General features: G+C 45.0%; 1 protein-coding gene across 5 annotated transcripts in view; it reads right to left on the bottom strand.

Annotated features, from left to right (window-relative positions):
* Dock5 (dedicator of cytokinesis 5) overlaps positions 1–25,915 on the bottom strand; it is a 182,665-nt gene that overhangs the window by 84,722 nt on the left and 72,028 nt on the right. For all 5 annotated transcript variants that reach the window (XM_013143478.3, XM_063234885.1, XM_063234887.1 and 2 more), the window contains 6 exons: positions 23,182–23,237; positions 21,251–21,347; positions 7,889–8,037; positions 3,711–3,846; positions 2,365–2,522; positions 980–1,061 (listed from right to left, as the gene is read on the bottom strand). In XM_013143478.3, the coding sequence (XP_012998932.1) occupies positions 980–1,061; positions 2,365–2,522; positions 3,711–3,846; positions 7,889–8,037; positions 21,251–21,347; positions 23,182–23,237 (678 nt within the window). The remainder of the gene's footprint in view (positions 1–979; positions 1,062–2,364; positions 2,523–3,710; positions 3,847–7,888; positions 8,038–21,250; positions 21,348–23,181; positions 23,238–25,915) is intronic.

Genomic DNA, 25,915 nt, shown 5'->3' with positions numbered 1-25,915 from the left:
GCAGAGTTCCTGAATTTCTCCCTGCCTGCATTTCCTGGGTGGTGAAGATCCAGACTGATCAGTGTAGGGAAAGGAATCGGCCCCTGCTTGTCCCAGAAGGGAAATGTTAACAGAGGGAGTAAAAGTGAGCCCCACAGGGACCACAGATCACTCCTGTTGTTCCCTTTGGCACTGGAACCTGGACACTGATTTTCTTGTCCTAAGAACAGGAAGAGAATAAGGACATAAATGCGGGTAGACTGAGGAGAGAAGAGAGAAAGCTGCCCCTGTACATCCAAAGACCAGTGTCATAAACAAAGAGAAGTCCAGAAGATTGTGAACCCAGGAGGGAGATGGTCCACGTGCCCGAACATGCAGCCCAGAGCATTTTCCTGCTCTGAGCTGTATGCAGTGGGAAGGAAGCTGGAGAGAAGAGAAGGAGCGGGCCATGGAGATGCACAAAGTATGATCCAAAAGCACAGTGACTGTTTACACTAGAAGCTTTTTACTACAGTAAAAGACACACTGCCATTATTTGCCCCAGAACTCCTCCGCTTTGCTTTGAACGCAGTTTCTACCACTTTCTGAGGTAGTTTTGCAGTCTTCTTCTGTACCTTCATCTGGTTTGATAAAAAATACCACGAAGGCTGTTGCCCAGGGCCATCCGGTGGAAAGGGAGGCTCACGCACATAGCCCTGTACTCCACTTATCTACTGTTTATTACCTGTTTTCCCCATCAGGGCAAAGCTGCTCAAAAAACAGGGCCTTTTTCTTTCCTATTTGTTCATAGATACGTTTTCCTCCCATGATTTGCTGATGGATGTTTTATAAGTGCCTAAGTCAGTGCCTGGCGATGAAGAGATGCTCCCTACATCTCTGCTGAGTACATGAGTGGGTATCCCCGCTGGGGGCTTACAATGGTTTTCCATCTTTTACATTTTCCACATGCATCTGCTCTCATCAGGGTAATAGCGAACGAGGAAAAGATGGTGAGACTTACCGTAAACACTGCTTGCAAGTTGTTGAGCTTCTCTATCTCCTTGGGCATCCCATTACTGCCCCAACGAATCAGATAGTTCTCACTGGCAAGAGAAAGAAAATAACTTTTAATTGGAGGCAAAGCAGGTGTGAAGGTTGCCCTGGGTATGGAATCATAAGGGTAAGAAGGGGCAAGAATGCTCAAGGGAATCCTGCAGGCAGCTGGGAAGGTAGCACTGAGAGAACATGCCTGGTCCCTCAGGCCATCACAGGTCTTTGGCTTTGCACAGGTCCCTTACTCAAGGAATGTCCACTCAGATTGCAGCAAACATTACTAAGGAGGAGGCAGACACAGCACACTATATGGAATGCGACTGTCCTTTCACTGTCCAAAATGTGGGACTCAGTATTGAATTTAGGGCCTCTGTACTACACTGCATGCCCAGCACCTTTTATTAAGAGACAAGGTCTTAGTAAGTCACCTAGCCTGGGCTGGAACCTGTGCTCCTTCTGCCTCAGCCTCTCGGAATGCTGGGATTACTGGCCTGCACCACCAGATGCCTGGGGCCTTCTTTCCAGCTCATAGATTCTTTGCATGGGAGTTTTAGCTTTGCTCAATCAGGAATTTAATTTTCTAACAGCCATTCCACATCCATACTTGTAACCCTCAGTATCACACAGAAAATGGCGGTTTTGGAAGAAAGAATTTAACAGTAAAAAAAAATTTTTTTTGGTCTGTCTTTTTGAGGCAGTGTCTTGCTGTGTAGATCAGGCTGGCCTCGAACTCACAGTGATCCTCCTGCCTCAGCCTCCAGAGTGCTTGGATTACAGGCATGTGCCACCACATTCAGCCTCAGTAAAGGTTTTTCATCTACCTTCTCAGAAGTAAACCTGGGTCCCAGAGCCATTCAGCAGGTTTTCCTCCTAAGGCTAAATAACATCGACTATTATTTCTAGCAGTCTTTTATACATTTCTGTGGACCAGTTTTTAAAGCAGTTTTAAAGCAAAGCTGACCTGCAAGTATAGAGTTGCCACACACTGGGCACCTCCTGTGCCACCTGCATCCTCAGCAAGGCAGCACACTGGCTCTAACCAAGGAGCCTCCTTGGACAACACCATCACCAACTAGAGCCCACAGGTGACAACGGATTCTCGGTCTCGTGCATTCAGTGGATTTGAAGGCGTCTAATGACGAGCATGAAGAGTACCCGCACTGTTTCAGCTCTGGAGCGCAGAGGACTTTTCCTTCTACTGCCTTGAGATCCCCAGCTTCTCCTCTGAGTCCCCTCCCCCAACCTAGCAACAGCTCTACAACCCCCTCCCCAACCTAGCAACCTACAGGTAGCTTTTAGGTGAAGGCTGAGGACTTTGCGAGGCCAACAGCAGGTGATGTGGGGATCTGCTACCTGATGAAAGTGGACCGGTCTGGGTCGTAGAGGGCCATGAACAACTCTGCATCTTCCCCGATATTGCAGACAAAGTTCTTGAAGCTCACGTAAAGGCCGTAGGTGTGGGCGCCACTGAAGATGGCCTGGCTCCGTAGGTCCAGGTTCTGCAGAAGGGACTGGACACAGAGGAAAACACCTGGGTCACAGCAAGCTGCAATGCTAGCGAAGCAGCAGCTTGTGTGCACAAGACAAATGCGATGGCCGCCAGGAGAAACACGTGCTGAAAAGAGCGGGTGTGAGTAGACCGAAGCCCTGCAGCTGAGCGGGATGCAATCTCATCATCACTCAGGGGCCCAAAGCAGCCACACGGGAGGACTTGAACTCAAGGAACTCAGTGCAGGGTGACTGAGCAAGATCACTAATGGTGTTAGCGGATACAGAGTGCTCACGCGTTACAACGACTGCCCTCGGGAGCTCGAAAGCACATCTGATCCATCAGTTATGGGAATAACTTTCATTGGATACAGAAGATTCCACTAGAAAAGCGGCCCCTTCAGGTATGGTTGCCACTGGATTCAGACACACATAGAGAAATGTATGTGAATTAAAGCTGGGGCTGAGGGACAGTGCCCGCCTGGCAAACTCAAAGTCCTGAGTTCGATTCCTGGTACCAAAAAAAAGCCTAAAGAGAAATAAAATCTTAATTATCAGGACAGAAAGACTAGAAGAAAATGTATCAAAATGTCAACACCAATGGCTTTAGGCCAGTGATGGTGAACTTTTTAGAGCTTTTGATGATACAAACAACCCAAACAACTCGCTATGGTACATGTGCCATAGATTCACCCCCACTGATCCAGGCAGTCATATGGGTGACTTTTTCTTTTTCTTTCTATAGCTGTGTCATTTTTCTTTAATATATAGTTATTACTTTCTATACCTTCTGAACAAGTTATAATTTTTTGGATATCATAACACAGGCACCAAAATACAGAAGGTTATAGAGTAAAATCTCAGTTCCCCTGAGATACCCATGAATAATAATTTCTTGCCTATCATGTGAGAATTAGGCTATGCACATGAAGCACTGATATATGCCTTTTTGTATGTATTTTTTGTAACACAGATAATGGCATTTTAGATAACCCTGTTGAGCATCTTGATTTTTCCACTTTATATGTTTGTATTCATTCTGCAACAGAACATGTATAGTAGCCTTGTTCTTTCTGCTGTTTCACTTTTAAAACGAAAACACAAAAGACTTTCTAGACATTGCTACCTCTTGTCAACAATTCTCTTTCACTAAAAAATAAAGCAAAAAATTGAATCTGAGCAGCCAAAAGCTGCGACTGGAGAAAGCGTACCTTCTCTTCCTGGATCCTCTCCTCGATCCTTCTGGAGGCCACTTCGTGGGCCTTGAAGAGGGCAATGGTGCTGGTTTCATCCGGGTCTAAGATGTTGCCATTGTCGTCACGCACTACCAGATCCAAGCCCAGCATTCTGGAGAGAAGGAGACAGCCAGGTGACCCTCTCCTCCAGAGAGGTCTCTCTGCAAAACAGCCCTCATCAAAGAACCCAGAGGACTTGATAGGAAGGTAAGGTACTGAAGGAGTCAGGGGAAGAACAGGTGACTTCTCCCCTTCAGCTTCTGCCTCCTTTTTGTCTGAACAATGTTTAAAAACAATGAGATAATGTCAGCAGAATCTGTGGGAGAACATGCTCCGTTATTCTGTCCACAGATCCTCAGGAAGAGAAGCTAAATTGGCACCGATTCTAACCAAATCTGCTTTCTAGTGTTTCTTTGCTTGACTTTCTGTAACTGGGCACAGCAACTACGAAAGACCAAGGCACAACTATTTAAGAGCTTGCCTAGAATTTAGTTATTCAAGTCAAGACCACTGTAAAGGAGCGCTAAGAAGTAATCTCAGACCACTGCCTGTGGTGTTATTTAGACTAGGATTTAAACCTTGGCTTTGTTAACGAGTTTCCATTGCAATCCCTTAATTCTCCAAAGCCTGCTTTTCTTCAAGTATAAATGTTTCCTGTTCCTCAGGATCGTAAGGACTTAATGCAATAATCCATGGAAAGCCCCTAATATACTATCTCTTGCTTGCATACAGCACACAATAAATATTAGCTCTTATGGCTACGAGTGGTACAAGAAAAACTGGCTGTAGTAAACTGCTGCTCTGAGAGCTGGATGGGAGGAGGGCCATGTGGTATATGGATTCACCATTCTCTTCCAGGCTTTTGGGCCCAATGGGTACACAAAAGTAGAAACAGATTCGCTTCACGGAGACTGGTGAAACAGGATACTGCTCTGTGAATGCTAAGCACACATTCCAGGCACCAGCTATTTGGCAGTGGGATGTCCAAACAGCAAGAGGACTCAAGGGAAACATGCCAAGTCTGTTGGAACAAAGCAAAAATTCCTAACTTCCCACTTCCCTGTGTTTTAACATCTCCACCAACTGATTTGATCTGACAGGTCCCTTTCTGCAACAGCCAGACCCACAGGCCACCCAGACTCTGAATGATGGCCCTGCTGGCTGCTGAGGGACAGGATCATGCTTGCACTGACACAGGTTCATGTCCTGAGCTGCTGCTGAGGGCTAAAATGGGAAAGGATGTGAGTCCCACCATTGGGGGGGGGGGGGTCCTTACACCCTGCCCCAGAGACTGGGGACCTTCGGGGCCAATATCAGTGTGGCAAGGTCCCAAAAGAGAGAGCAGTCTATGTGCAAAGGGAACTGCCTTATCCCATCTTAGCTGGCTTTTAAGTGAGTTATCAGATATCTGGACATGGTGGGGAATGCCTGGAATATCAGCACTCTGGAGGCTGATGCAGGAAGGAGAATCAAGAGATGAGATAAGCCTGGGTTGCATAATACGATTCTATCTCAAAAAAACAAAGTAAAATAAAGAAAAGTAAGTCTTCTACATAGATACAGAAATGGATTTTATAAACAGATCCTCAATTGCACAAGAAATAACAGCAAGAATCAACAAGTGGGATTATATCAGTTGAAAAATCTTCTGTATAGCAGAAGAATCAATTAGAATAAACAGATCATTTACAGAATGGGAAAGATTTTATTGCCAGCCACTGCTCAGACAAAGGACTAATATTTAGAAAAAGAACTCAAAAAATTTAACCACCTACAATTAAAATCACCCCCGTCAAGAAAAAGGGAACTGAAATGAACAGACACTTCACAGAAGAAATACAAATGGCCAAAAAATACACGAAAAGATGTTCAATATCTCTGACCATTAGAGAAATGCAAATTAAAACAACAATAAGATTCCATCTTATTCCAGAAAGAATGGCAATCAAGAAATCACAAATGCTAGCTAGGCTGTAGTAAAAAAGGAAACCTCTTACAATGTTGGTGGGAATGCAAAATAGTACATTATGGAAATCAGTATGGAGATTTCTAAAATAATTGAAAATAGAAATTTCATATGATCTAACTATCCTCCTCCTATGAGCTTAAAACATCATATTACAGCAATACATGCCAATGTGTCTAGCAGCACAATTCATACTAGCTACATCCTAAAAACCTGCATACTACTTGACTACAAAGGACAAATTTGAGACATTTGTAGGAAAATAAATACACCTAGAGAATGTAATGGTTGGGTAGTTTGTGTGTTTGAGACAGGGTCTCACTATGTAGCCCAGGCTGGCCTCAAACTCCCCAGTGGCTCTCCTGCCTCAGCACTCTGACTGCTGTGATTACAGGTGTGCCACCTCACCTGATGAAAATGTAATGTTGACTGAAATAAATTAGAAGCTTAAATATAGTTATGTATGTCTCATCAGAGCCAGGCAAAGTACAAACTAAGAGAAAATGAAGGAAGGATAGAGTGAGATGAGAGATGGGTCTCTGGCAGATGGGAAGGGGCCGAGGGGACCCAGGTTGAGGGGTGCAGAGGAGGGAAGGGGGAAATAGGCAGAGTGGAGATTGCCTGGTACAAGATCCTCATAACCTCAATGAATGTGGACATTATATGACATAGACATGAACTAAGATTAACAGTGTAAACAAAGATAAACAGGAGAAAAGGATTCAGAGGAGGGAGGGGAATTAATAAAAGAAACAAGCTGTATAATGTGTACGTACTCAACCCCCCAAGATGATGGTAAAATGCAGGCACTGCCAACATGTGCTAATAAATAAAAAAACATGCTAATAAAATAAAGCTCTTTAAGTCTTCTGGTCTTACATAACTAGCAGTACAATCACTAAGTTTAGTCTTCAGGTTGGAGCAGCCTGAATTCTCAGCCCTAAGAGGGGAGCATTAGATGAAAAATCAAAGGGTTTGGGTTCCAAAGTAAGTTTTCCCATCAGCCACACAATTGGGAAGTGCCACTCAATCAGGCTGTAGGTCATCTGCTGCAGCTGGCGGAAAAGTGTCACCTGGTTGTTCTAAGATGGGAAAATGAGGTAGAGGAAAAGCAGAAGGGGGAAATCGCTGGCACACGAGTGATCTGGTTCCAGAAGTGTAAAAAGGAAATAAGAACGGTGACTTCCTAGGGTTACAAGGAACACACACAAAGTCCCCTCCTAAACGCTGACTGAATCTGAATCCTGACCTCTGTTCACGCCAGCCATTTCAGAATACAGCTGATGTGGTCAGACACCGATGTGGTCAGGCAATGAGCCATGCTTTACAGGTCCATGAGGGGATCCAGTCCTGAGGCTGAGTAGAAGCGGACAGGAAAAGATCACATATACCAAAGTTGGAGAAGCAGAGGCCCAGGGAGGGAAACATGATACACACGCAGAAGAAACTGGATGCCAAGCGAATCCTCAACAAAAACCAACCGAGGGGCCATCTCTCTTTAAAAGGCCTGGCCTGGAGGCATAAGCCCCAGGCCACCAATTTCTAAGTTCCAAAAGCTGATAAAATCTGGAAGCCATATGTCTGCCTCAACTAACAAGACAGACTTGCTATCAAGTGACTGGAGACGTAATCCAGCCTGGAAGCAGGCTGGCTGCTTTGGAGAACTGAGTTTTCATACACTAAGCACCATGGTCCCCGTTAGCGGAAGACGGAGATAATGAGTCCGACATTGATTGAACAACTGTTGTTAGACTAAAAGTAGGCACAGTCTCCAGCACTGGGCCAGCCTGGCTGTTACCCGCTGGCTCCAGGCGATCAGACAACACAGCACGTGCACCAGAAACTGGGCTGTGTGTGACATTTTTTTCAATGAGAGTAAATATTTTCCAGGACACAGAAGATAACAGGCATTCTCTGGAACACCGAGATCCAAAGTCTGTGGGTAAATGGGAGTGGTGGGGAGATGTGGGCATAGAGGATGGTTGGGGGTGCTGGGGTGTAGCTGGGGAAGAGGAAATAACTCATAACTAATAACACGTTGTACTCCTGTACTAAAATGCGGCACGGAGCCCACAGAGACCCCAATCAGTATGTGGTCATTTCAAATGAAGTTTGTTGTGACCAGTGTCCTTCACACAAAGGTATGAGTTGCACTCCAAGTTCCCAGCGAGAGGTGGGCCCCAGTCACCTGTTCCCATGATCAATTTTGGCCGTGACTTTCTTCTTGAGCTCTGTCAGTTCATCCTTGGGGAGCGTTCCAGAGAGGATCTGGGAGCGCCATTCAATCAGGCTGTAGGTCATCTGCTGCAGCTGGCGGAAAAGTGTCACCTGGTTGTTCTAAGGAAAATGAGGTAGAGGAAAAGCAGAAGGGGGGAAAAAAAAGATGCGTTAAAAACTGAGTAATGTTGATTGTTCATGAGGTGTTCATCACTGTTTGTTGGTTCATTGTGTGTGCTCAGGACTTGTTTTTGAAATGTACCCAGGGACAGCTCTGTCCAGAGCCATGCCTACTTCACGCAGTATTGCAACTTTAAAAATGGACAAGCTCAAATTAAAAAGTTTCTGCACACAAAGGAAACTATTATTAACAGGGCAAAGAGACAAACTACAGAAGGGAAAAGCACTACTGCCAGGGCTCCTCACACAGAACTAATTCAGTGGTGTCCTGATTCACGAATGCTTTTGTTTGCAAATGATTTGGTTCACAAAAAGAAGCGTTTGGTAAAATTTTTTGTTTGCAAACCCTGCGCTGGGAGACAAACACAGCCGCAGACAGCTTTCCCACACAAACACAAACACGGCCACCTTTTCAAAAACTAGAACTAATTAAGTTTATGAACTAAGGCTCCTCTGTGTTCAGAGTGTATAAAAGATTCAAAAAAAGTTTGACTTCCCCCAAATTAAAAAAAAAAAAAAAAAGAACCACTAGAATGATAGATACTTCTTGAAAAGTTCAAATGCCAATAAATACGTTTTAAAATGTTCCGTATCTCTGACCATTAGGGAAATACAAATCAAAACAACACTCCAGAGAGAATGACCATCATCAAGAGATCAAATAATAGAGGCCAGGGATTTAGCTCAGAAGAGTAAGTACCTGCCTGGAGAGCATAATATCATGAGTTTGATCTCCTGTACCAAAAAGACAGAAAGACAGAGAGAAAGAAAGAAAGAAAGAAATCAAATAATAATTTGCTAGAGAGGCTGCAAGAAAAAAGGAATCCTTCCACACTGCTGGTGAGAATGTGAACTAGTGGGGCTGGGGATTTAGCTAAGCGGCATAAGCACCTGTCTTAGAAGCAGGCGGTCGTGAGTTCGATCCCTGGTACCGATAAAAATGAAAAAGACAAAAAAAAAAAGAATAAGAACTAGTACAACCACCATGGGAATCAGCATGGAGAGTTCTCAAAAAAATGGATAAAACTAGAAATTTCATTTAACCGAAATATTCCCTTTCTAAGTATTGTCTCGAGTAGGGAAAAGGGAAAAAACTGCAAGTCAGTTACACTATCAACTATACAGAATGATAAACTTGAGGGTTCTACGGGTAAATACATGCAACTAAAAACCATATTCATAAGTGCACACAAGATTTGCACGTGTAAACACTGTACTGTCTTGCTAGTATAAGAAACTGAAGGAGTAAATAAGATCCAAAAGTTACAATAGATATAGTAAAAGGGAAAGAAATTGCTCAAAAGGAAATAATAGAGCTTGATCAGCTTTGCATGCCTATATCTGGTAATCTGAACAACTATTCTGAAGATAACAATACGCAATATAACAACTATTGCTAAATTCCTATCATCTTGGTTTGAAATCCTATATTGCTATTTCGTTGTTGATTGTCTTTTTGCTTTTGTTGTCGGTTTTATTTACTTCTTGACTTTTTCTCTTTAAAAAAATAAAAAGATCTGTGTAAATATCAATTGGAGAAATGTTAATGCTCATATCTTGCATTCTGAGCAACTGCTTTAAAGATAACATGTGATGCATCAACTACTGTTATTCTCCTGTCACTGTTATGAAATTGTTTTACCTTTTCTGCATAAAATTAAATGTCTACCCCACCCCCCAAATTACATCCCAGCGATACACACATTTTCATGTTTATAGCAGCACACCTCAGAATAGCTAAATCTTACAAGCAGTCTACACATCCCTGAACAGATGAATGGAAATAGAAAAGGTACTGTTAACACAGAAGGTGGCACTGGCTGTGCCATAAAGGCAAACTTGAGTCATTTGTTCAAAAGCCTCCAAGGATTTCCTCCAGGCACAATGGATTCCACTGTGAGTTCCTGAGTCTCTGCCTTGCCCACGCTCCCAGCTAGATCAGCCAACATCCACTGCAAAACCTGCACCCTGTGCAAAGCCATGCTCCTTTCTTTCAAATGCTGCAGACCTCCTCAGCGTGAAATCTCCACTTGCATCTAGTTGGAACCTTGTTCCCCAAACCTATGCCCAGCCGCAGCCAGCCTCTTTTCTCTCACATGCGTGCTGCCCTTTGTACCGGCTGGCTAATTCTGCTTGCTTGAGACTCCAACTGGGCTAGCTACACCTGGAATTTACTACCAGCCCCATGGTGGGGCCCTGGTGACTCTGACCTGCCTGACTCCTCCCTTCGAGCAAGCTCCACTTCCACAAGGAAGATGTTCCTTTGGTGTCCCCAGCAGCTGATACAGGGTAAATGCTCTATAAAGTGCACCGCAGGAAAGAATGGATCATGGAGAAATAACTGTGATTTTAGAAGTCAGATATGTGGGAAAATAAAAATGCAAATATTATTTTAAAATCTCTATTTCTCCAGGAAGCTGTTAGATCATTTAGACATTGAACTGTTATCCTGGGTTCTACTAATATCTTACTGTAATTGAAGTAATTTACAACCAAAGAATCGTTTATGCCTCAATCATTGAGTCAAATGCTTGATGCTGAACTATCACAACCTCGATTCTAACTAAGTGATTGCTTGATTTTATGTATGTGTACCATATATATGTACAAACCTATATGATGTGTACACACATAGGTATATATGTAGAGTTCTATAAGTACATGCTTATACACATGTGTATCTTATGTGTATTCACATACCTATCTATTTGTGTGTATATAAAAGAAGTCTGCAGCATGTGCTATGTGCTAAATATAAGGTCCCTGCATTTGAGGAGCTAATATTCTAGAGGAAGAAAGACAGTAATTATATATATAAAAGTTATGCATAACATATCTACATACAAGATAATTTCAGGTGATTAAAAGAACATGAAATAAAGTGAGGGCCAGGGACTTAGCTCAGTGGCACAAACGTCTGCCTGGCAAGTGTGACGTTATGAGTTTGGTCCAGAGAGAGAGAGAGAGAGAGAGAGAGAGAGAGAGAAAGAGAGAGAGAGAGAGAGAGAGAGAAAGAGAGAGAGAGAGAGAGAGAGAGAAAGAAATTACAAATAAAGAGTATGAAAATAAATAGGGCAATATGATACTGTACATACAGGGGTAAGAGACTACTCTAGATTGAATGATCAATAAAAGTGCTTTGCATATCACTTTTGAAATATGTTGAATAAAAACCTGTACAATTTTGCTTGTATGAAACTATTTTTTTCTTATTTACAGTTAATGTCATGATAAAGTACATATAAAGCCATATACCTCTAAAATTATAGAAAAACACACAGCAGTATGCCACAAAAACAATGCACATAGAAACCACACACACCCCTGTGATGACTGTGTGGCATGTCCCCCAGTGGCATACTTCCATGACAATCCAGGGACACAGGCTCTGGGGTAAAGTATGGGGATAGAAACAGGACTGAATGACCCAAGGTCCTCCTGAGCACAGTACAGGTGATGGAAGTGCCCTTGGCCTAGCAGTGGAGCCAGCGGCAGGGCTGAACACTGTGGATAGCTGATGTGACAAAACCCCAAGAGAAGTCCAAAGTTCATGAGAATTCAAAGAAACAAGGGAAGCACCACTGATCTGTGGTTGCAAAGTGCATTAAAGCTGTGGAGCAAAGGAACACAGGAAGCAGCCTAGCCCGGTGGTACACGGCTATCATCCCAGCACTTGGGAGGCTGAGGCAAGCAGACTGCTACAAGTTAGCCTGAGCTGGTAAATTAAAGGCCAGCCTGCACTATAAAGTAAGACCCTGTCTCAAAAAACAAAATCAAACAAACAAAGCAAATACAGAAAGCAATGCCTGTTTAAAATTCTGAGGCTGGCCTGGCCTGGTGGTACATGCCTACAGTTTCAGCTACTCAGGAGGCTGAGGCAGGTTTGAGACCTGCCTGTGTAACTCAGTGAGAAACTGTCTCTAAATAAAAAGGGCAGGCCATGTGGCTAAGTGGCACAGTGCCCTAGTCAATTCCTAGTCCTGCAACAGAAAAAGGTACTGGAGAACTACCATATATTTTGTGCTTTTAGCATTTCCTACATTGCTTTTTGTTTTTTTCACATACCAGTCCTTAGGAAAACACAAAATGAGGCAAAGATCCCATTTTTAAGAAGCGAAAGTAAAAGCTCTGCTTTTTTCATTCAATCTGCTATAAAATGTCTCCATTTCATTATCTTCCAAACTGGGAAAAGAAGTGAAAAATTTTGCCTTGAGAAACTGCTTGGCATAAAACAGATCTTTTTCTCGTCCTCTTTTCTGCCATCCATTTGTCCCCTCCTAGTTAGGTGCTTTTTTTTTTTTTTTAATGGTTTCTAATTTTAATTAAGATCCTGCCTTTCATATTGCAGGGAAGAAAACGCTCAAGGCTCGGGGACTCCTCCGTGTGAGACAGGCTTTGTCTGGGGCACCTGTTCCCAAGTCCTCTGTCTCAATTATATCAGATGTGATTCACGGCAATTTAATTATTGCCTGTTCATATCAGCCTCATTTGCCAAGTTCTTCCCCCAATAAGGATGAAGACAGCCATTCTTCTCTGATTCACGGTGCCAAATTAATACTGAATAGACAAGCTGGAACAGACCAGAGGAAGTGATTTCCCCATCCACTTCAAGGAACCAGACTCCACCGTCCCATCCCGGATTGTTCTAAGCAAGGTGCAGGGTCGCTGGTCCCTGACCCGCGTGGGTTGTAAGGAGAACACAGCAAACAGCCGAGGACAAAGCCCTGCTCAGTCTAGCAGGTTTTGGGGCCCTGCTTCTCTAACGCTTTGCTCTTGCTGCCCTATGCTAAGGGGTGGATGCGCCGGGCCCCCAAAGGTCCATGTGCTGGAAGCTTGGGCTCCAATGTGGAGATGTGAGGAGGGGGGAGCCCCAAGATGGCCCAGCAGGTGGTAATTAGGGCACAGGGGCGCTGTCCTGGGAGAGATGAACCTGGTCTCCTGCAGTGACTTAGTTTTGTTGGTACAACTCATGACAAAGGGGCCTGCCTCACTCCTGAATCACTGTGACTTTCAGTCTCACCCTGTGATCTCCCCATCCACACATCTAGTTATGGCATAATTGGCAGTATTGTGAGCCAGCTAAACAGGCCTTCTTCAGAGGCTGAACAGATGGAGCTAATTCATAGCCTTCAAAGCTGTGAGCAAAAGAAACCTTTTCTTTATAAATGCCCAGCCTCTGGTAGTTTGTAACAGCAACAGAAAATGGACTAACATAGAGACTGCTTGCTCTATTTTCCAGATACTGAGCAGCTCAGGCCTGCCTGTTGTAGCATGCCTCCTCCACTACCTGGAATCTTCCCTGATGGGACTTTTCTACACTCTCAGCCACCATTTAGCAGTCATTTAACAGTACCTTTGATCCTCTCTGAAAGTGTCGGTACAATGCTGGGATATAGTGGGAACTCAAAAACAAATCTGATGGCTCAAACTTAACACCAGGGAAATAAAAGCAAACAGTGCTCTCTGGTTTCCATTACAGTAAGGACCAGCTACAGGAAACAAAAGACCTTGGCTACTGCTCTACCACTCAAAGATGACCTTCCCTACTGAGTTTTGTTGGATCACTGAACAAAACTGTTTACAGTCTCACTGTTTGAATGTCCACTCTACATGCTTTAATTTTGTAACTTGAAAACTATTGCTAAGATGACAATATGTAATCTATTAACTAGTGATTTCCTACTGTTTATTTTTTCTGAAATTCTGTATAACTTGTACCCTTTTTCTGGTTTTTTTTTTTTTCCTCCTTAAATAAAATTAAAAAAAAAAAAGATGACCTGCGTTCACTCAGGGCTTTTCCCACTTTCTTACTTGGAGATAACAGAGGCCTCACTTTTTTATATTCTTAGTCCAGAGGTTTATCATTTTTTCCCTTCTTAGATTTTTGGAGATAAAAGCCAGTCATAAGGAAAAACAGCCTTATCCTGATACCGAAATACTCAAGAGGAATGCAGAAGGCATTCATGGACTACCAGAGAAACCTCGGAGCTACTCAGACAAAGATGCTGCTCCCTGCACTTTCCTGCACCTTCCCAAGCTTCCTGCTGGTGCTCCAGCCTTCCACGAGCACCAGGAACAGTATCCGCTCTGCCCATGAGCCCTTCCTCCTCCAGGCAGGTATTACGACTTGGAGGCAGAAGTGTTAGAAGGACTGTATGGACTTGGCGTCTGTCTCTGATTCTATCATTAGCTTATGGTGTGCTTTCGGCAAATTATCCCCCAGGGTGAGCTGATCTGTAACATAAAGGCCCTGGCATGAAGACAGACTCATTCCCAAGCATTGCACAACTCCATTTTCCTCCCAAACAACTTCCTGACTACGTCTAAGTCAGCCACTCATTTCTCACGGTTCTGTACACGGGGGAGTCAGTACATTGGATTTCCCCGTACACACCTTTGCAATCACCCCACATCTGGCCACACAGCTGTGACTCCTGGGGTCCAGACCAGGTGCTCTGGTCCTTCCCTGTCCTCAGGCTGTGCAGGGCCCCGCCTTCCTCCCATGTTTCCTTCCAAGTCCAGGGCTTCTTTAAAGAAGAGGTCTGATTTCTTAAAAAAAAGATTCATCTCAAAGACCATTTGAGGCTCCAAGAATGAAAGAAATTCTGAAAGCCAGGCAACCATTTGGAGAAAAACCAGAAATGCAAAAACACCCGGAGCACTCCCTGTGGCTCATCCCTGTCATTTCCAGGTCCCTGCCCGTCTCTCACCAGCCCACTTGGAACTGATTCACAGATATAAACGTCCTGAGGACATGTTTGCTGTAGGGATATTTTGTGCTCCGTAATAAACGATCAGATGCTGATTTCAAGCCATGAGACCAGTTTATTTATACTTCAGGGCCTGTGCCCTGGGAGCCTGGAACACCCACCAGTTCCTGGAGATGACACTTAAACTGCCTGCAAACATGACAACAGGACAACCGTGTGCCTCATGATGACCCCCAGTCCACAGTCCAACCACAGCCCTCTCTGCTCCAGAGTGTTCCAGTAGCAGACAGGGCCAGGGTTTTATTTTGTTGGCACATTTTAAATGCAGGGAGGTCAGTGCATCCTATGAACTGCAAGCCAGCAATTAAACAGAATGGATCCGTACTATGGATCAGCCAGCTTTATAACCAGCCTCCCAAAGCTGGGGGAAACGAAGGTCCTTAGGGACAGCAGGGAATGGCAGACAGAAAACTTAATATTAAGGAGTGCAGGGCCAAAGGGCAGCCAGGCTGGATCTGCTTCCCAGCCTGCTCAGACCCACACTCGAAGAGAGGAAATGACCAGAACAAGTAGGCAAATGCACCCCCAAATGACCTCAGGACGAATGTCACCAAGTGATGAAGCTCTTTATCACCTGGTGAATGACTTCTTTCGAAGAGTCAAGTGGCATAGTAAGGGAACAGTCAGTAATGTCATTAAGGAACAACTCCCTGTGGGCACTGTCCTGAAACTCTGATAACAGTTAACCCCACTCAGTGCTTACAGTACACACACAGGGCACAATTATAGATAATTTCCACTTCAGGAGAAGAAACTGAAACTTGGGAAGTAAAAGGACTTTTTCTGGGTCACGGGATCAGCTTTCTGGATCCAAGTTCTTTCTGCTTTAGTTTGTTTGTTTTTTGTAACTATTACTGGCTCTGCTATTTTTTCGAGATTAGAAATACATGCTTGGTCAAGGGAGGGAGCACGAATTCCAAAGCCAGTCAATCTGGCTGGCCACAGTGCCCGTGTCCTGGTGCCTCACCCGGGAGCTCACTGATGAGACATTTCCTTCCCTAATCAGCTGCACTCCCCAAAACCCCACCACTGGGCTCTGGCTGCAAACGGCAGTGCAGGAGATGCGCACTGTAAACCATGGTTCTGGAAAGAGCGCAGCTGGGAACTTGAAGACAACCCAAGGAGGCTCCCTATCTATGGCGGGAAAGTTGGCCCGCTGCTGAGCACTCAAGGCCACTCTGAGGCCTGCCTATTCCAAGAGTGGCCTTGGAAAAGGGTGGCACACAGAGGGGAGCTCAAGAGTCCCTGCACAACAGGGAAGCCAGGGGCCATGGCTGCCACAGAGGACGGTGCACGGAGCACCACTCCCAGCTGAGATAGTGCCAAGGACCACAGGCTCCTCCCCTCCCCGCAGAGCCCTGGATGGCCAGCCTGCAGAGCGGTTTCAAAGCCACTGTTTCTTTTCATAGTCTTGGGGTCCCAAGGGAGCTATGCAATGCTTTTAAAAGGGACAAAATTCAGGTCACTCATTCAGGGCCACAGAGCTAATGGGGACAGAGCTTGCACCATGCACCCAGCTTCCAGAATTCTAGGCAAAGCCCTGGCCCCTGCAGCCTGTTCCCTCCCTGGAGCACGAGGCCAACATCCACTAGAAAGAAAACAGGAATATCGTGGGTACCGTGGTGCATGCCTGTAATCCCAGCACTTGGGAGGCTAAGGCAGGAGGACTGCACATTCAATTCCAACCTGGGGCAATCTGGTGATTCAGTGAGGTCCTATCTCAAAAATAAGAAAATAAACAAAGCCTATGGATATAGCTCAGCAAGAAAACACTGAGTTCAGTGCCTAGTATTGAATACACACACACAGACACAAAGACACACACACATCATGGTGAGGGAAAAAAGTGAGACTTAGACAAATACCATATGCTCTTCCCAATCCGAGTAATCTAAAAAAGCTAATGAGAGTCTGTTATTAGACAAGATGGAAAGAAGAAAGGGGATGAGGAATGAGGGCAAGTCATGGGGAGAAGAATACAAGAAAAATATATACATTGAAGCCCCCCAAACCTGCAAAGTCAAACTAGGGAGAAGGGTAAGGCAAAAAGGGGTGGTGGGGATAGTGATCAAAGTATTTATGAATCCACCAAAATGATACCCATGAACCTGTATGACCAATAAAAATGAAAAAAGAACGGAATAACCTTGGTTATTCAAAACACACACAGAGGAACAACAGAGGGAACACGAGGAGCTGTCATCTCTTCTTTCTGCTTTGGACAAAGAGTCTCCCTCTGCATGGGAACTCCTCTGCCCTTGAAATATATTTATACTGATTTCATTCGACCACTGTATGACTGCAGAAAACAAATCACAGCAAGACAACATCTTTTGTCTCTAGAATAATCACCAGTGTCTACATAGCAGGGCTTAATCTCGTTAGTGGACTGCTATAAGACTCTGGGTCCATAATATAAATTTCCTGTGAATTGAAACAGAAAAGGACAGAACCAGGAAATGCATTTAAGAGAAGTATGTGGTTTCTCAGGCATCACAGGAATTGTTAGATACCAAGCAGAACGCTGGGCCTTCATCTGCGGGAAGAAATAGATGAGGGACAGGGCTCAAGGATGAGTGTATGCTGGGAAAATCTGTATTTATCTTTACGTGGACTACAGGAACTTACAGGATCAGAATACAAAACACTAAAAAGAGATGGGGGGGGGGACACCCAAACTGGAGGTCTGGTTTCCTTTTCCCATTTCCCCTTGAAACAGATTTGAGGTTTGCTACTTTCACGTGCAACTTTTTAAGAAAGAAGTTCAGGAATTGTGGCCAAGATGAACCGCCAATGTATTTGAAATGGACTAGGAAAGAAAAAAGGAATGCTAAACAACTCTTCTCTGTCAGTGGATTATTCCTTTAACGGGTAAACATGGATTAAAACCAGAAGCAAACTACTTACTCAGCCCTAACTGGCTGATTAACAATCTTCACAGTCAATCAGCAGCAGCTACAAGACAATTCCAAACACTCACAAATAACAAAATGATTATTCCATGAGATATCTAAATTAAGATGCAAAATGTGCTGCTCTGTAAAGAAGGATTGGCCTCTTCCTCTCTGCTCCCCTTCTTTCTCTTTCCTTCCTTGCCCGATTTCCTTCCTTCCTTCTTTGTATTTCACTTCCCATTTAACACCCAATCCTGGTGTTAAGCAGGGAATTCCCACACGGGAAGCCCTCGACAACCACTTACCACCATTATGTAACTACTAAGGGATTGAAAAGCAGCCCTAACAACCCAGCCCTGTTTTTCCTTCCCATTTCCTTACTTCCCAGTTCTACACCCAGTGACCGGTGCACATGTGAAGACCAAGAGTAAGAAATCAGGCACAAAGGCTGTAGTTTAGCAAGAAACAAGCATACCTCATTCATAGTTTCTACTCTTACACCTGACACTTTAAAAAAATCTCCTTTTCAAATACAGGCTGAATATCCCTTATTCAAAATACCTGGGACTAAAGGTCCTGTTTACCTACCATGAGATATCTTGGGAGCGGGGACCTAAGTCTAAACACAAACTTCTGGGTGCTTCCTATATATTTTGTATGCACAGCCTGAAGGTCACTTAATATGGTATTTTTAATATTGTGCATGAAACAAAACTTCACACGTGAGGTCAGGTGTGGAATTTTCCACTTGTGTCACTTAGGTACTCAAAAAGTTTCAGGGTTTGGAGCCGTCTGCATGTTGGATTTTCAGAAAAGGAGTAGCAGTGGCTGGGCTATCACATTGGATGCACTGGTCCCTCCAGGGTTCATTTGCTGGACACAAGGGCCTGAGTCTAATGACCTTCAGAGATGGTGGGGGCTCTAAAGGGTGGGGTCTTGTGGGGGTCACAAGGGCACTACCACAGGAAGGAACTGACACTCTTGTTGGTTATCTCACTGTGGCTGCCATAAAAAGAGCAAGGACCCTTCCCACTCTCTGGCTTTTTTGTATTGCCATGTGAGCTCTCCCACACTCATACCATGGGGGGGCCGCCACCAGAACCAAACAAATGCTGGGCACCATGCCCTGGAATCTACAGGACTGTGAGCTAAACTTTTTTTTTTTTTTTTTTTTTTTTGCAGTACTGGGGATCGAACTCACGACCTCATGCTTGCCAGGTAGGTGCTTATGCCACTGAGCTAATTCCCTGGCCCTAAACTCTTTTCTTTATAAATTACCCAGTTTCCAGTGTTTTCTTAGAGTAACAGAAAACAGACAAGGCAGGGATGTTTCGTTTCACCTGTGCTTATCCTCACTCACCAGTTCTCAGAGAAAGATGTTAGGAAATGAACCCAAGCACATGCCCCTCATCCATCAGCCTTGTTATGCCTGCCACTAAATAATCAATTAACCAAACCGGAGAATGCTTTCAACTTAAGTGCAAAATGATCAATGGTGGCCACAGGTCTGACAGCACTATCTTCCTCTTCCCGGAGCTTATGATTTAGGAACTCAGAGTCAGCTCTCTACTCAACTGAACATAAAGAGATCAAAGATCACCTGCATTACACGGCCGTGTGCCCCAGCGTCATGTGATGGACTCAGCAGTTAAGTGCCCACGGTCCAGGAGAAAGCATTATGGATTGGTGTGTGGGGGACGCACATTATGAAGAACAAAGGACTTGAAGGAGGCCTCCAAGAAACCGCGCTGGACGTTCCACTTAAGTGGTCAGTGATTTCTACCCTATTGCTTGTCAAGGGATAAAAGAGCCATAAATGGAAATGAAATACCTGCACAGACCCTTAGAAGTTTCGCTGGACCCAAAGCTGGTTTTCTGACTCCTGCATTTAGTTAGGCAGGATCCAGAAAGGGGTGTTTCGAGTAACGTACTAAGATGAAAAAAGAAAAGAGGGGGGCTGGGGATTTAGCTCAGCGGCATAAGCACCTGCCTTGCAAGCAGGTGGTCGTGAGTTCGATCCCCGGTACCAATAGAAAAAAAAGAAAAGAAACTAAAACCTAAGCCATCAAGAGATGACCAAACAGAATCCCATATAACATAAAATCACATCGGGGAAAGCAAACAGCTCCCAAGCCACCCAATGTAGTGTACGTCGCCAGCTTCAACTGTACCCCTAACAAGAGAATGCACATTTGGAGCTGGAATCTGGTCAGCTGTGGAAACCAGTTACAGAGGCGAGGCCTGTGTGCTTGCCGCTGAGGTCTCCAGGGTAGAAGGAACTGCAGAAGACGGTCTGCGGCATCTGAGGATGAAAGGAAAGCACCCACCCTGCAGAGGGACTGGGCACGGTACCAGCAGCTACTGAGCACCCTTGGCTACCCTTGGCTGCCTACAGAAGAGCTTTTGTCAGCCTGGGATGGGAAGTGCTAGATTTAAAGGGCCTTGTCCTAGTCTACTTTTTTCTTCCGCCCCATAATCACACAATCCTACACACTGGGTTCTGGTTCTGGCTCTGGTTCGTGGTTGAGGGCCCACATCTGGTGACAGCCTTCTGCTTCTGGCTGGCAGAGTCCTGACGTGGTACAGGGCATCGCAGGTGAGAGCCAGACAGTGCATATGTGTGGCTCCTCTGGTCTCACTCCTGCTTCTTTTAAAACCAGCAGTATGCAATCCTGAAGGCTCCATCCTGATAATTTCATGCTAATCACATCCCAAAGTCACCACCTCTAAACATCCTAGTTGGTTGACATTTCTACACCCTTAATACTTCATGATGGGGATGGAACTCCTGTGTGAGTTTCAAAGGGGACAAACCATAACCACACTATAGTAGTTCCCATTGCAAACCTAAACGCGACTGTGATTGTGATTTGTTGCAGACAGGGTGTGCCAGGTGCTGCATAATTTCCCACTGAGCCAGAGGATCACACTGGCATTCTGAGGTCAGGCCAGTATTGTGAGAAAGAGTACTTGGAAGTCCGCCCTACCAGGGGTTAACACTACTCAGGTTTCTGAGTCTGTACCATGGCCTCAGTTAAAAATGCTCAGGAGGCTGAGCACTGAAACATTTGCAGTTTCTACTCACCGGTGCACATGGAGATGTATATCAATAGGGATTGATATACTAATAATTCCAATCACAACTACTTTACAGAAGTATTGAGAGGATTCACAGTTCAGGGCACTCGGGAAGAAGGGAAAAGAGCTCACTGTTACTGCTGTCATGATTAGCTTCACAATGAGCAAGTTGCTCAGCAGCGAAAAGACTGAATTAGTGATTGCACTCACTTCCCACCATGATGGCACACCAGTGATCCAAAGGGGGGACATGGAGGCAGCTGGCTGCCAGTGGCTGTGTGTCTCTGCTTCCCACTCCCTACAGAGAGCTAATAAGGGGCTGACACCCCACAGAGGTTGCTCAGCAGTGGAACCACAGGCAGAGAAGCCAGAAATGACACCACTGCCAGCCAAAAGCCCAGAGCAACTCACCACGTAGAGCTTGCGCCAGATGACAGCCCATTCTCGAAGCGTGGACGTGAGCTCCTGCACCAGCGGGAGCTCGCCGGGAATCACTGTCTCGTGCTGCCTGATGAGAAGCAACAGAAGTTCAGTTTGCTGCGGGGCCACTGGAGATGGTACTCTGACAGTGACATTCCCTGATACTCAAGGGCAGGAATGGGGCTGCTTTGTCTCACAATAAAGTTAGATCTGTCCATGGGGGTGGGCAAGGTGGGTGTATGGTAGGGGACCTAAACACACCTTAGCAGCTGAAAAAAAAGAGTTCAATCAGCCCACAGGCTGACTCTACCTCTCCGTGTCTCTCTCTAGGAACCTCAATGACTGAGCCAGGCTGTCCTGAGCAAGTCTCAGAGATGGAAGCAAAATAATTCAATATTATAGCTGGTTCCATCAAACTGCTGCCTTATTCAGCACATGGTGGACAGGGTCCTGGGACCTGTCACCTCACCCTCACCCTGCTGGAAGGGACTGAGGAGGGGTGCTCTTTTGCAGTGGACTGGATTTTCTTATCATCTGCTGTTTCATAAGGTAGAAAATGTGCATATACTAAAGTCCTTGCTTATAGCAGATGCAATACTACATTTAGCCACACAAGTCCTCTCTGGTGATTCCTCAACTAGCAGGAGGAGGAGAGAAAGCAAGAGCAAGTGAAGAAGTGGAAAGAGCTGTACTAACAGTGGACTAATACCTCAAACACAGGATGCCCACATGAGCGTAAATCTGAGGTATAAAAGTGAACAACCTAGAAATGTCTAACTGTCTAGAAATGTCTAATGTCTAGAAATGTCATGAAACATTACAATTTTATTAGGATTTAAAAGTTGGTTCATGCAGCTACTATCTTTCTCACTCTCAGTAGAACATTTAATAAATTCCATGAGGTCTCCAATACTTTATTATAAACAGGTTTTGTATGAGAGGATTCTACCTAACTGCAGGCTATTGGAAGTGCTCTAAGCACTGAAGGAAGCTGGGCTAAGCTATGGCATTTGGTTGGTTTCTGTATTAAATGTATTTTTTGATTCATGATATTTGCAACTTTCAATGGGTTTATAGGGATATAATCCCATCCCAAGCCAAGCAGCATCTGTACTTGGTATCTGAATGGCAGGGCATTCTGCATTCCATCTGGCAACCCTAATTACATGGAAAAGCCCCCCCACTCTGCCTTTCTACCCACATGGTAAGTAACACTGGAGACTGCCTGGGCATGGCCAGCTGGGAAGACTTCTCCAGGGGGACACGAGACCCAGCCGCTGGTCCTCGTTCTGCCACCAGGGAGTTGTGTGGACCAAAGTGTGTCTCCACTTCCCATCTTAAAATGTGGGTGCAGAGATTAGGACCAAGAATGATCTTTTAGATTAAGGCTACAAAACTGTGACCCCAGCTGTCCATTTCTCCTCCAGCCCCACTCTCCTCTCTATCAGCCACGGGACTCCAGTCCTACTCCTAACCCCAGGGAGCTCGTGAGGCTCAATGACATGGCCAGAGCTCAGCACTGACAAGTAAGCTAGTGCTTCCTCAGTGCTGTTTTACAAAGGTCCTGAACTGTGGGCTCCTTAGAGCCCAAAGAGTCCTAAATGTTCCTGTGTGCAAATACACTTACACATGGACCCACAGGCACACACATGCACGCACACACACACACAGAGGGAGCAGGTAATACACACAGAGAGAGATGAAGGCCCTCGGCTCACTGCTGCTATCTTTACTCTTCTGGAAAACAATGCTAGAAAGAAGAGGGTGAAAAGAGAAGACAGAGGAAAGCATCATACCAAGAAGTTTTTATTCATTTTTTTCTCACAGAAGAGAAGTAATTGGGGAGAAGAGAGAAGCAGCACTGTGTGGCAGGCAAAGCATCATGAAAATCTTACAATGTGTCTTCCTAGACTGGAACTCACCCTCGGTCTTCCACAGTGGCCTCTTTCAAATGGATGTACGTCTCAGGGAAAATACCCTGCAGAGAGAAGGACTTCTGGTTACGCGGCCATAATAAAACCTCAAAAGTCAAGAGCGTGAACGGCAGCAAGTGACCGGCAACACCTTCATGACAGAAAATGCTTCTACCAGGTTTGTGGGAGATCAGTGACACGGACGGCTCCCCCATCACAGGCTCGGCAGGAACGTGGGAAAGGGAGGACTTTGGACTCAGAAGGAGTGTTTCATAAATAAAGAGGTGGTCTTGCTCTTGTGGGCTCAGATCCAATGTTTCTCAAGAGCCTCCTCATTTTTCAAGGACCTCACAGAGTGAAGGAGAGGTAGAGCCACACAGGACTTGGTCACCCACAGAAGTTATAATGATTTTCCCCAGTAATTTTTCTTTTAGCACTTTCACTTAAGCCCCACATGCCCTGAATCACTGGGATCAGTTACCCAATTATCTCTGGCACGTCACAGTCTCAAATTGTGCTCCTTTCTCTCCCCATAAGAAGCAGTTCAACATTGGTGTCATGACATTTGCTCACAGGGGGACTCTAAAGCCCAGAAAGACCTAAGAAATGACACAGAAGTCCTGGATATAGACTAAAGAACCCCTTGGTTCTTAGGTCCAGCAACAGGACAAGCGTCGTGTACACAGGTTTTCCGATAAACCAAAAGCTTCTGCTGTCTCACTGAGTCATAGGCTCTTAAAGCGAGAGAGAACATGCTATCTGGGGGAGACACTGTGCGTTAGTATAGCTTCTGTGCCAGATCAGATGAGACAGGAGAACCTGTTCAGGTGCACTTTGGCTCAGATGCTCCTAGCCTCACCTGCAGAAGACCTGGCATGAACTCTGAGGATAGCACATAAGCACATGTCGAAGTGACTGACCACAATGGGGGGGGGGGGTCCCCACCATGCAGGGGACGGAGGTTCAAGGTCTGTGTGCACCTCATGATCCTCCACCCACTCAGAGATGGGAGTGAATGCTAACAGAGTTGCTCTGGGTCCAGTTTCATGCGCTATTTTTGTCTGTACAAGACTCTCCACTCTCCCTTCTCATCCTCTGCCAATAAAACAGGAAACACCAAGAACATTTGGGATTAGCGCTGCTGATGACACAGTGGATCCTACAACGGTTCAAGGCAGAAGCGAAAGGGCCCATTCTTTTCTAACTAGGAAGACAAAACCGGGAGGAAAAAAAAAAAAAAAAAAAAAAAAAGGTAAGAAATTGTATGCTTCTCTGTCTACCTTTAAGGCAGGGGGGGATGAGTAAGTGAAAAAGGTCTTTGTCTATCCCATAATTGCTAAGACCAATAACCCACACATAGACAAGGTGACCTTGAGGTCTTTCATTACAGGTACCGAATACAGAGTGATTCTGTGAAAAGGATCAGTTACAAATAAAAATTCAGATAGGGTGTGCATATAACTCACTTGGTGCCTGATTTCTGGAGTCCAGAAGCTCCATAACTCTTTCTAGGATGCAGAAGGAAATGGGCATGTGCTTTCTGTCCCCAGTGCTGAGGCCAGTGATTTGGTGACTGCCATCATGGAGACCCAGACTCAGAGGTCCAGAACGCACCTTGAGAATATCATGCTTAGCGCAAAAAGCCAGTCACCAAAGGACCTGAGGGAGGCACTGGGGGCAGTCAGCATCACCAACACAAAGCAGACTGGGGTTGCTGGTAGCTGGAGGGACAGGATGCTGAGTTTGGGTTTGGGAGGATGAAGACCTTCAGGAGATGGAGGGTGGTTATGGGCGCAGCAATGTGTCTGCACTCAGTGCTACGCAACTATCCTCTTAAACATGGCAAAGGTGGCAAACTTTATGACTTTTTGAAAACCACAGTTTTTTAAAAAGTCCAAAATTCTTTAAAAGGGAGGCTTTTAGTTGGGATGAGCTGCTTAAATTAGCAGCTGTAAGATTAAAGTGAAACTCAACATTGCTGGGGTTGGCGGTGTACTGAGCATGCGTAAGGTCCTGCAGCCCATTCCCAGTGCCAGAAAAAAAAGTTCAAAGGAATATTCTTGCAGAAACTTTCCAAGTCGTTAAGGTGAAAAGCCAGTTAGACTGATTATGATTATTACTTTGTGTGTGTGTGGTACTTGGGGTTGAACTCAGGACCTTGTACATCAAGGCACAAGCTCTACCACTGAGCCACATCCCCAGGCCCTCATTATGACTATTAACTGGTTGATTATTGAGTCGATTATGGTTTCATAATCTGATGATTGTTCCTCCTAATAAGTGTGAGACATCAAAGATAGCAGCATTCAGAAATATAAACTGATGGCTTCGTGACACCTAAGCCAAACTTCAGCAGATAGCTTATAATGGTGTACAGATATGGTCAGACTACTCATTCTGTCATTCACCACCCTATCTTTTGTAGGTGTCTCCATGCCATACAGCACTTGGGCACTCAAAGTCACTTAACTGCACTGGTATAAATCAGAGGCTTGGAGACATTTCCTATCCCACTTTAATCCACAGAAAGAAACAGCTGACCTGGGTCATTAAACATGTATCTGATTTATGGCCTCTCTCGCCAGTCTGCTTTTCATTCTCCATGCAACCTACTTGCTTGAATAAAAATAAATAAATAAGCTAATGATGTTCCAGAAGCTGTCCTTGACCACACTCTCTCAGTCCTGGCAGGATCAATCAAATCCGTTTCTGCAGAGCTTTTGCCATTTGTGAAGCCGCTAGC

This window comes from Cavia porcellus, unplaced genomic scaffold (genome assembly GCF_034190915.1).
Source record: "Cavia porcellus strain 051 isolate PalLab524CR breed Dunkin Hartley unplaced genomic scaffold, mCavPor4.1 scaffold_24, whole genome shotgun sequence".
In the NCBI taxonomy this organism is placed as follows: Eukaryota; Metazoa; Chordata; class Mammalia; order Rodentia; family Caviidae; genus Cavia; species Cavia porcellus.
Note: the sequence above shows the minus strand (reverse complement) of the source record. Positions and strands in the feature narration are given on the sequence as shown.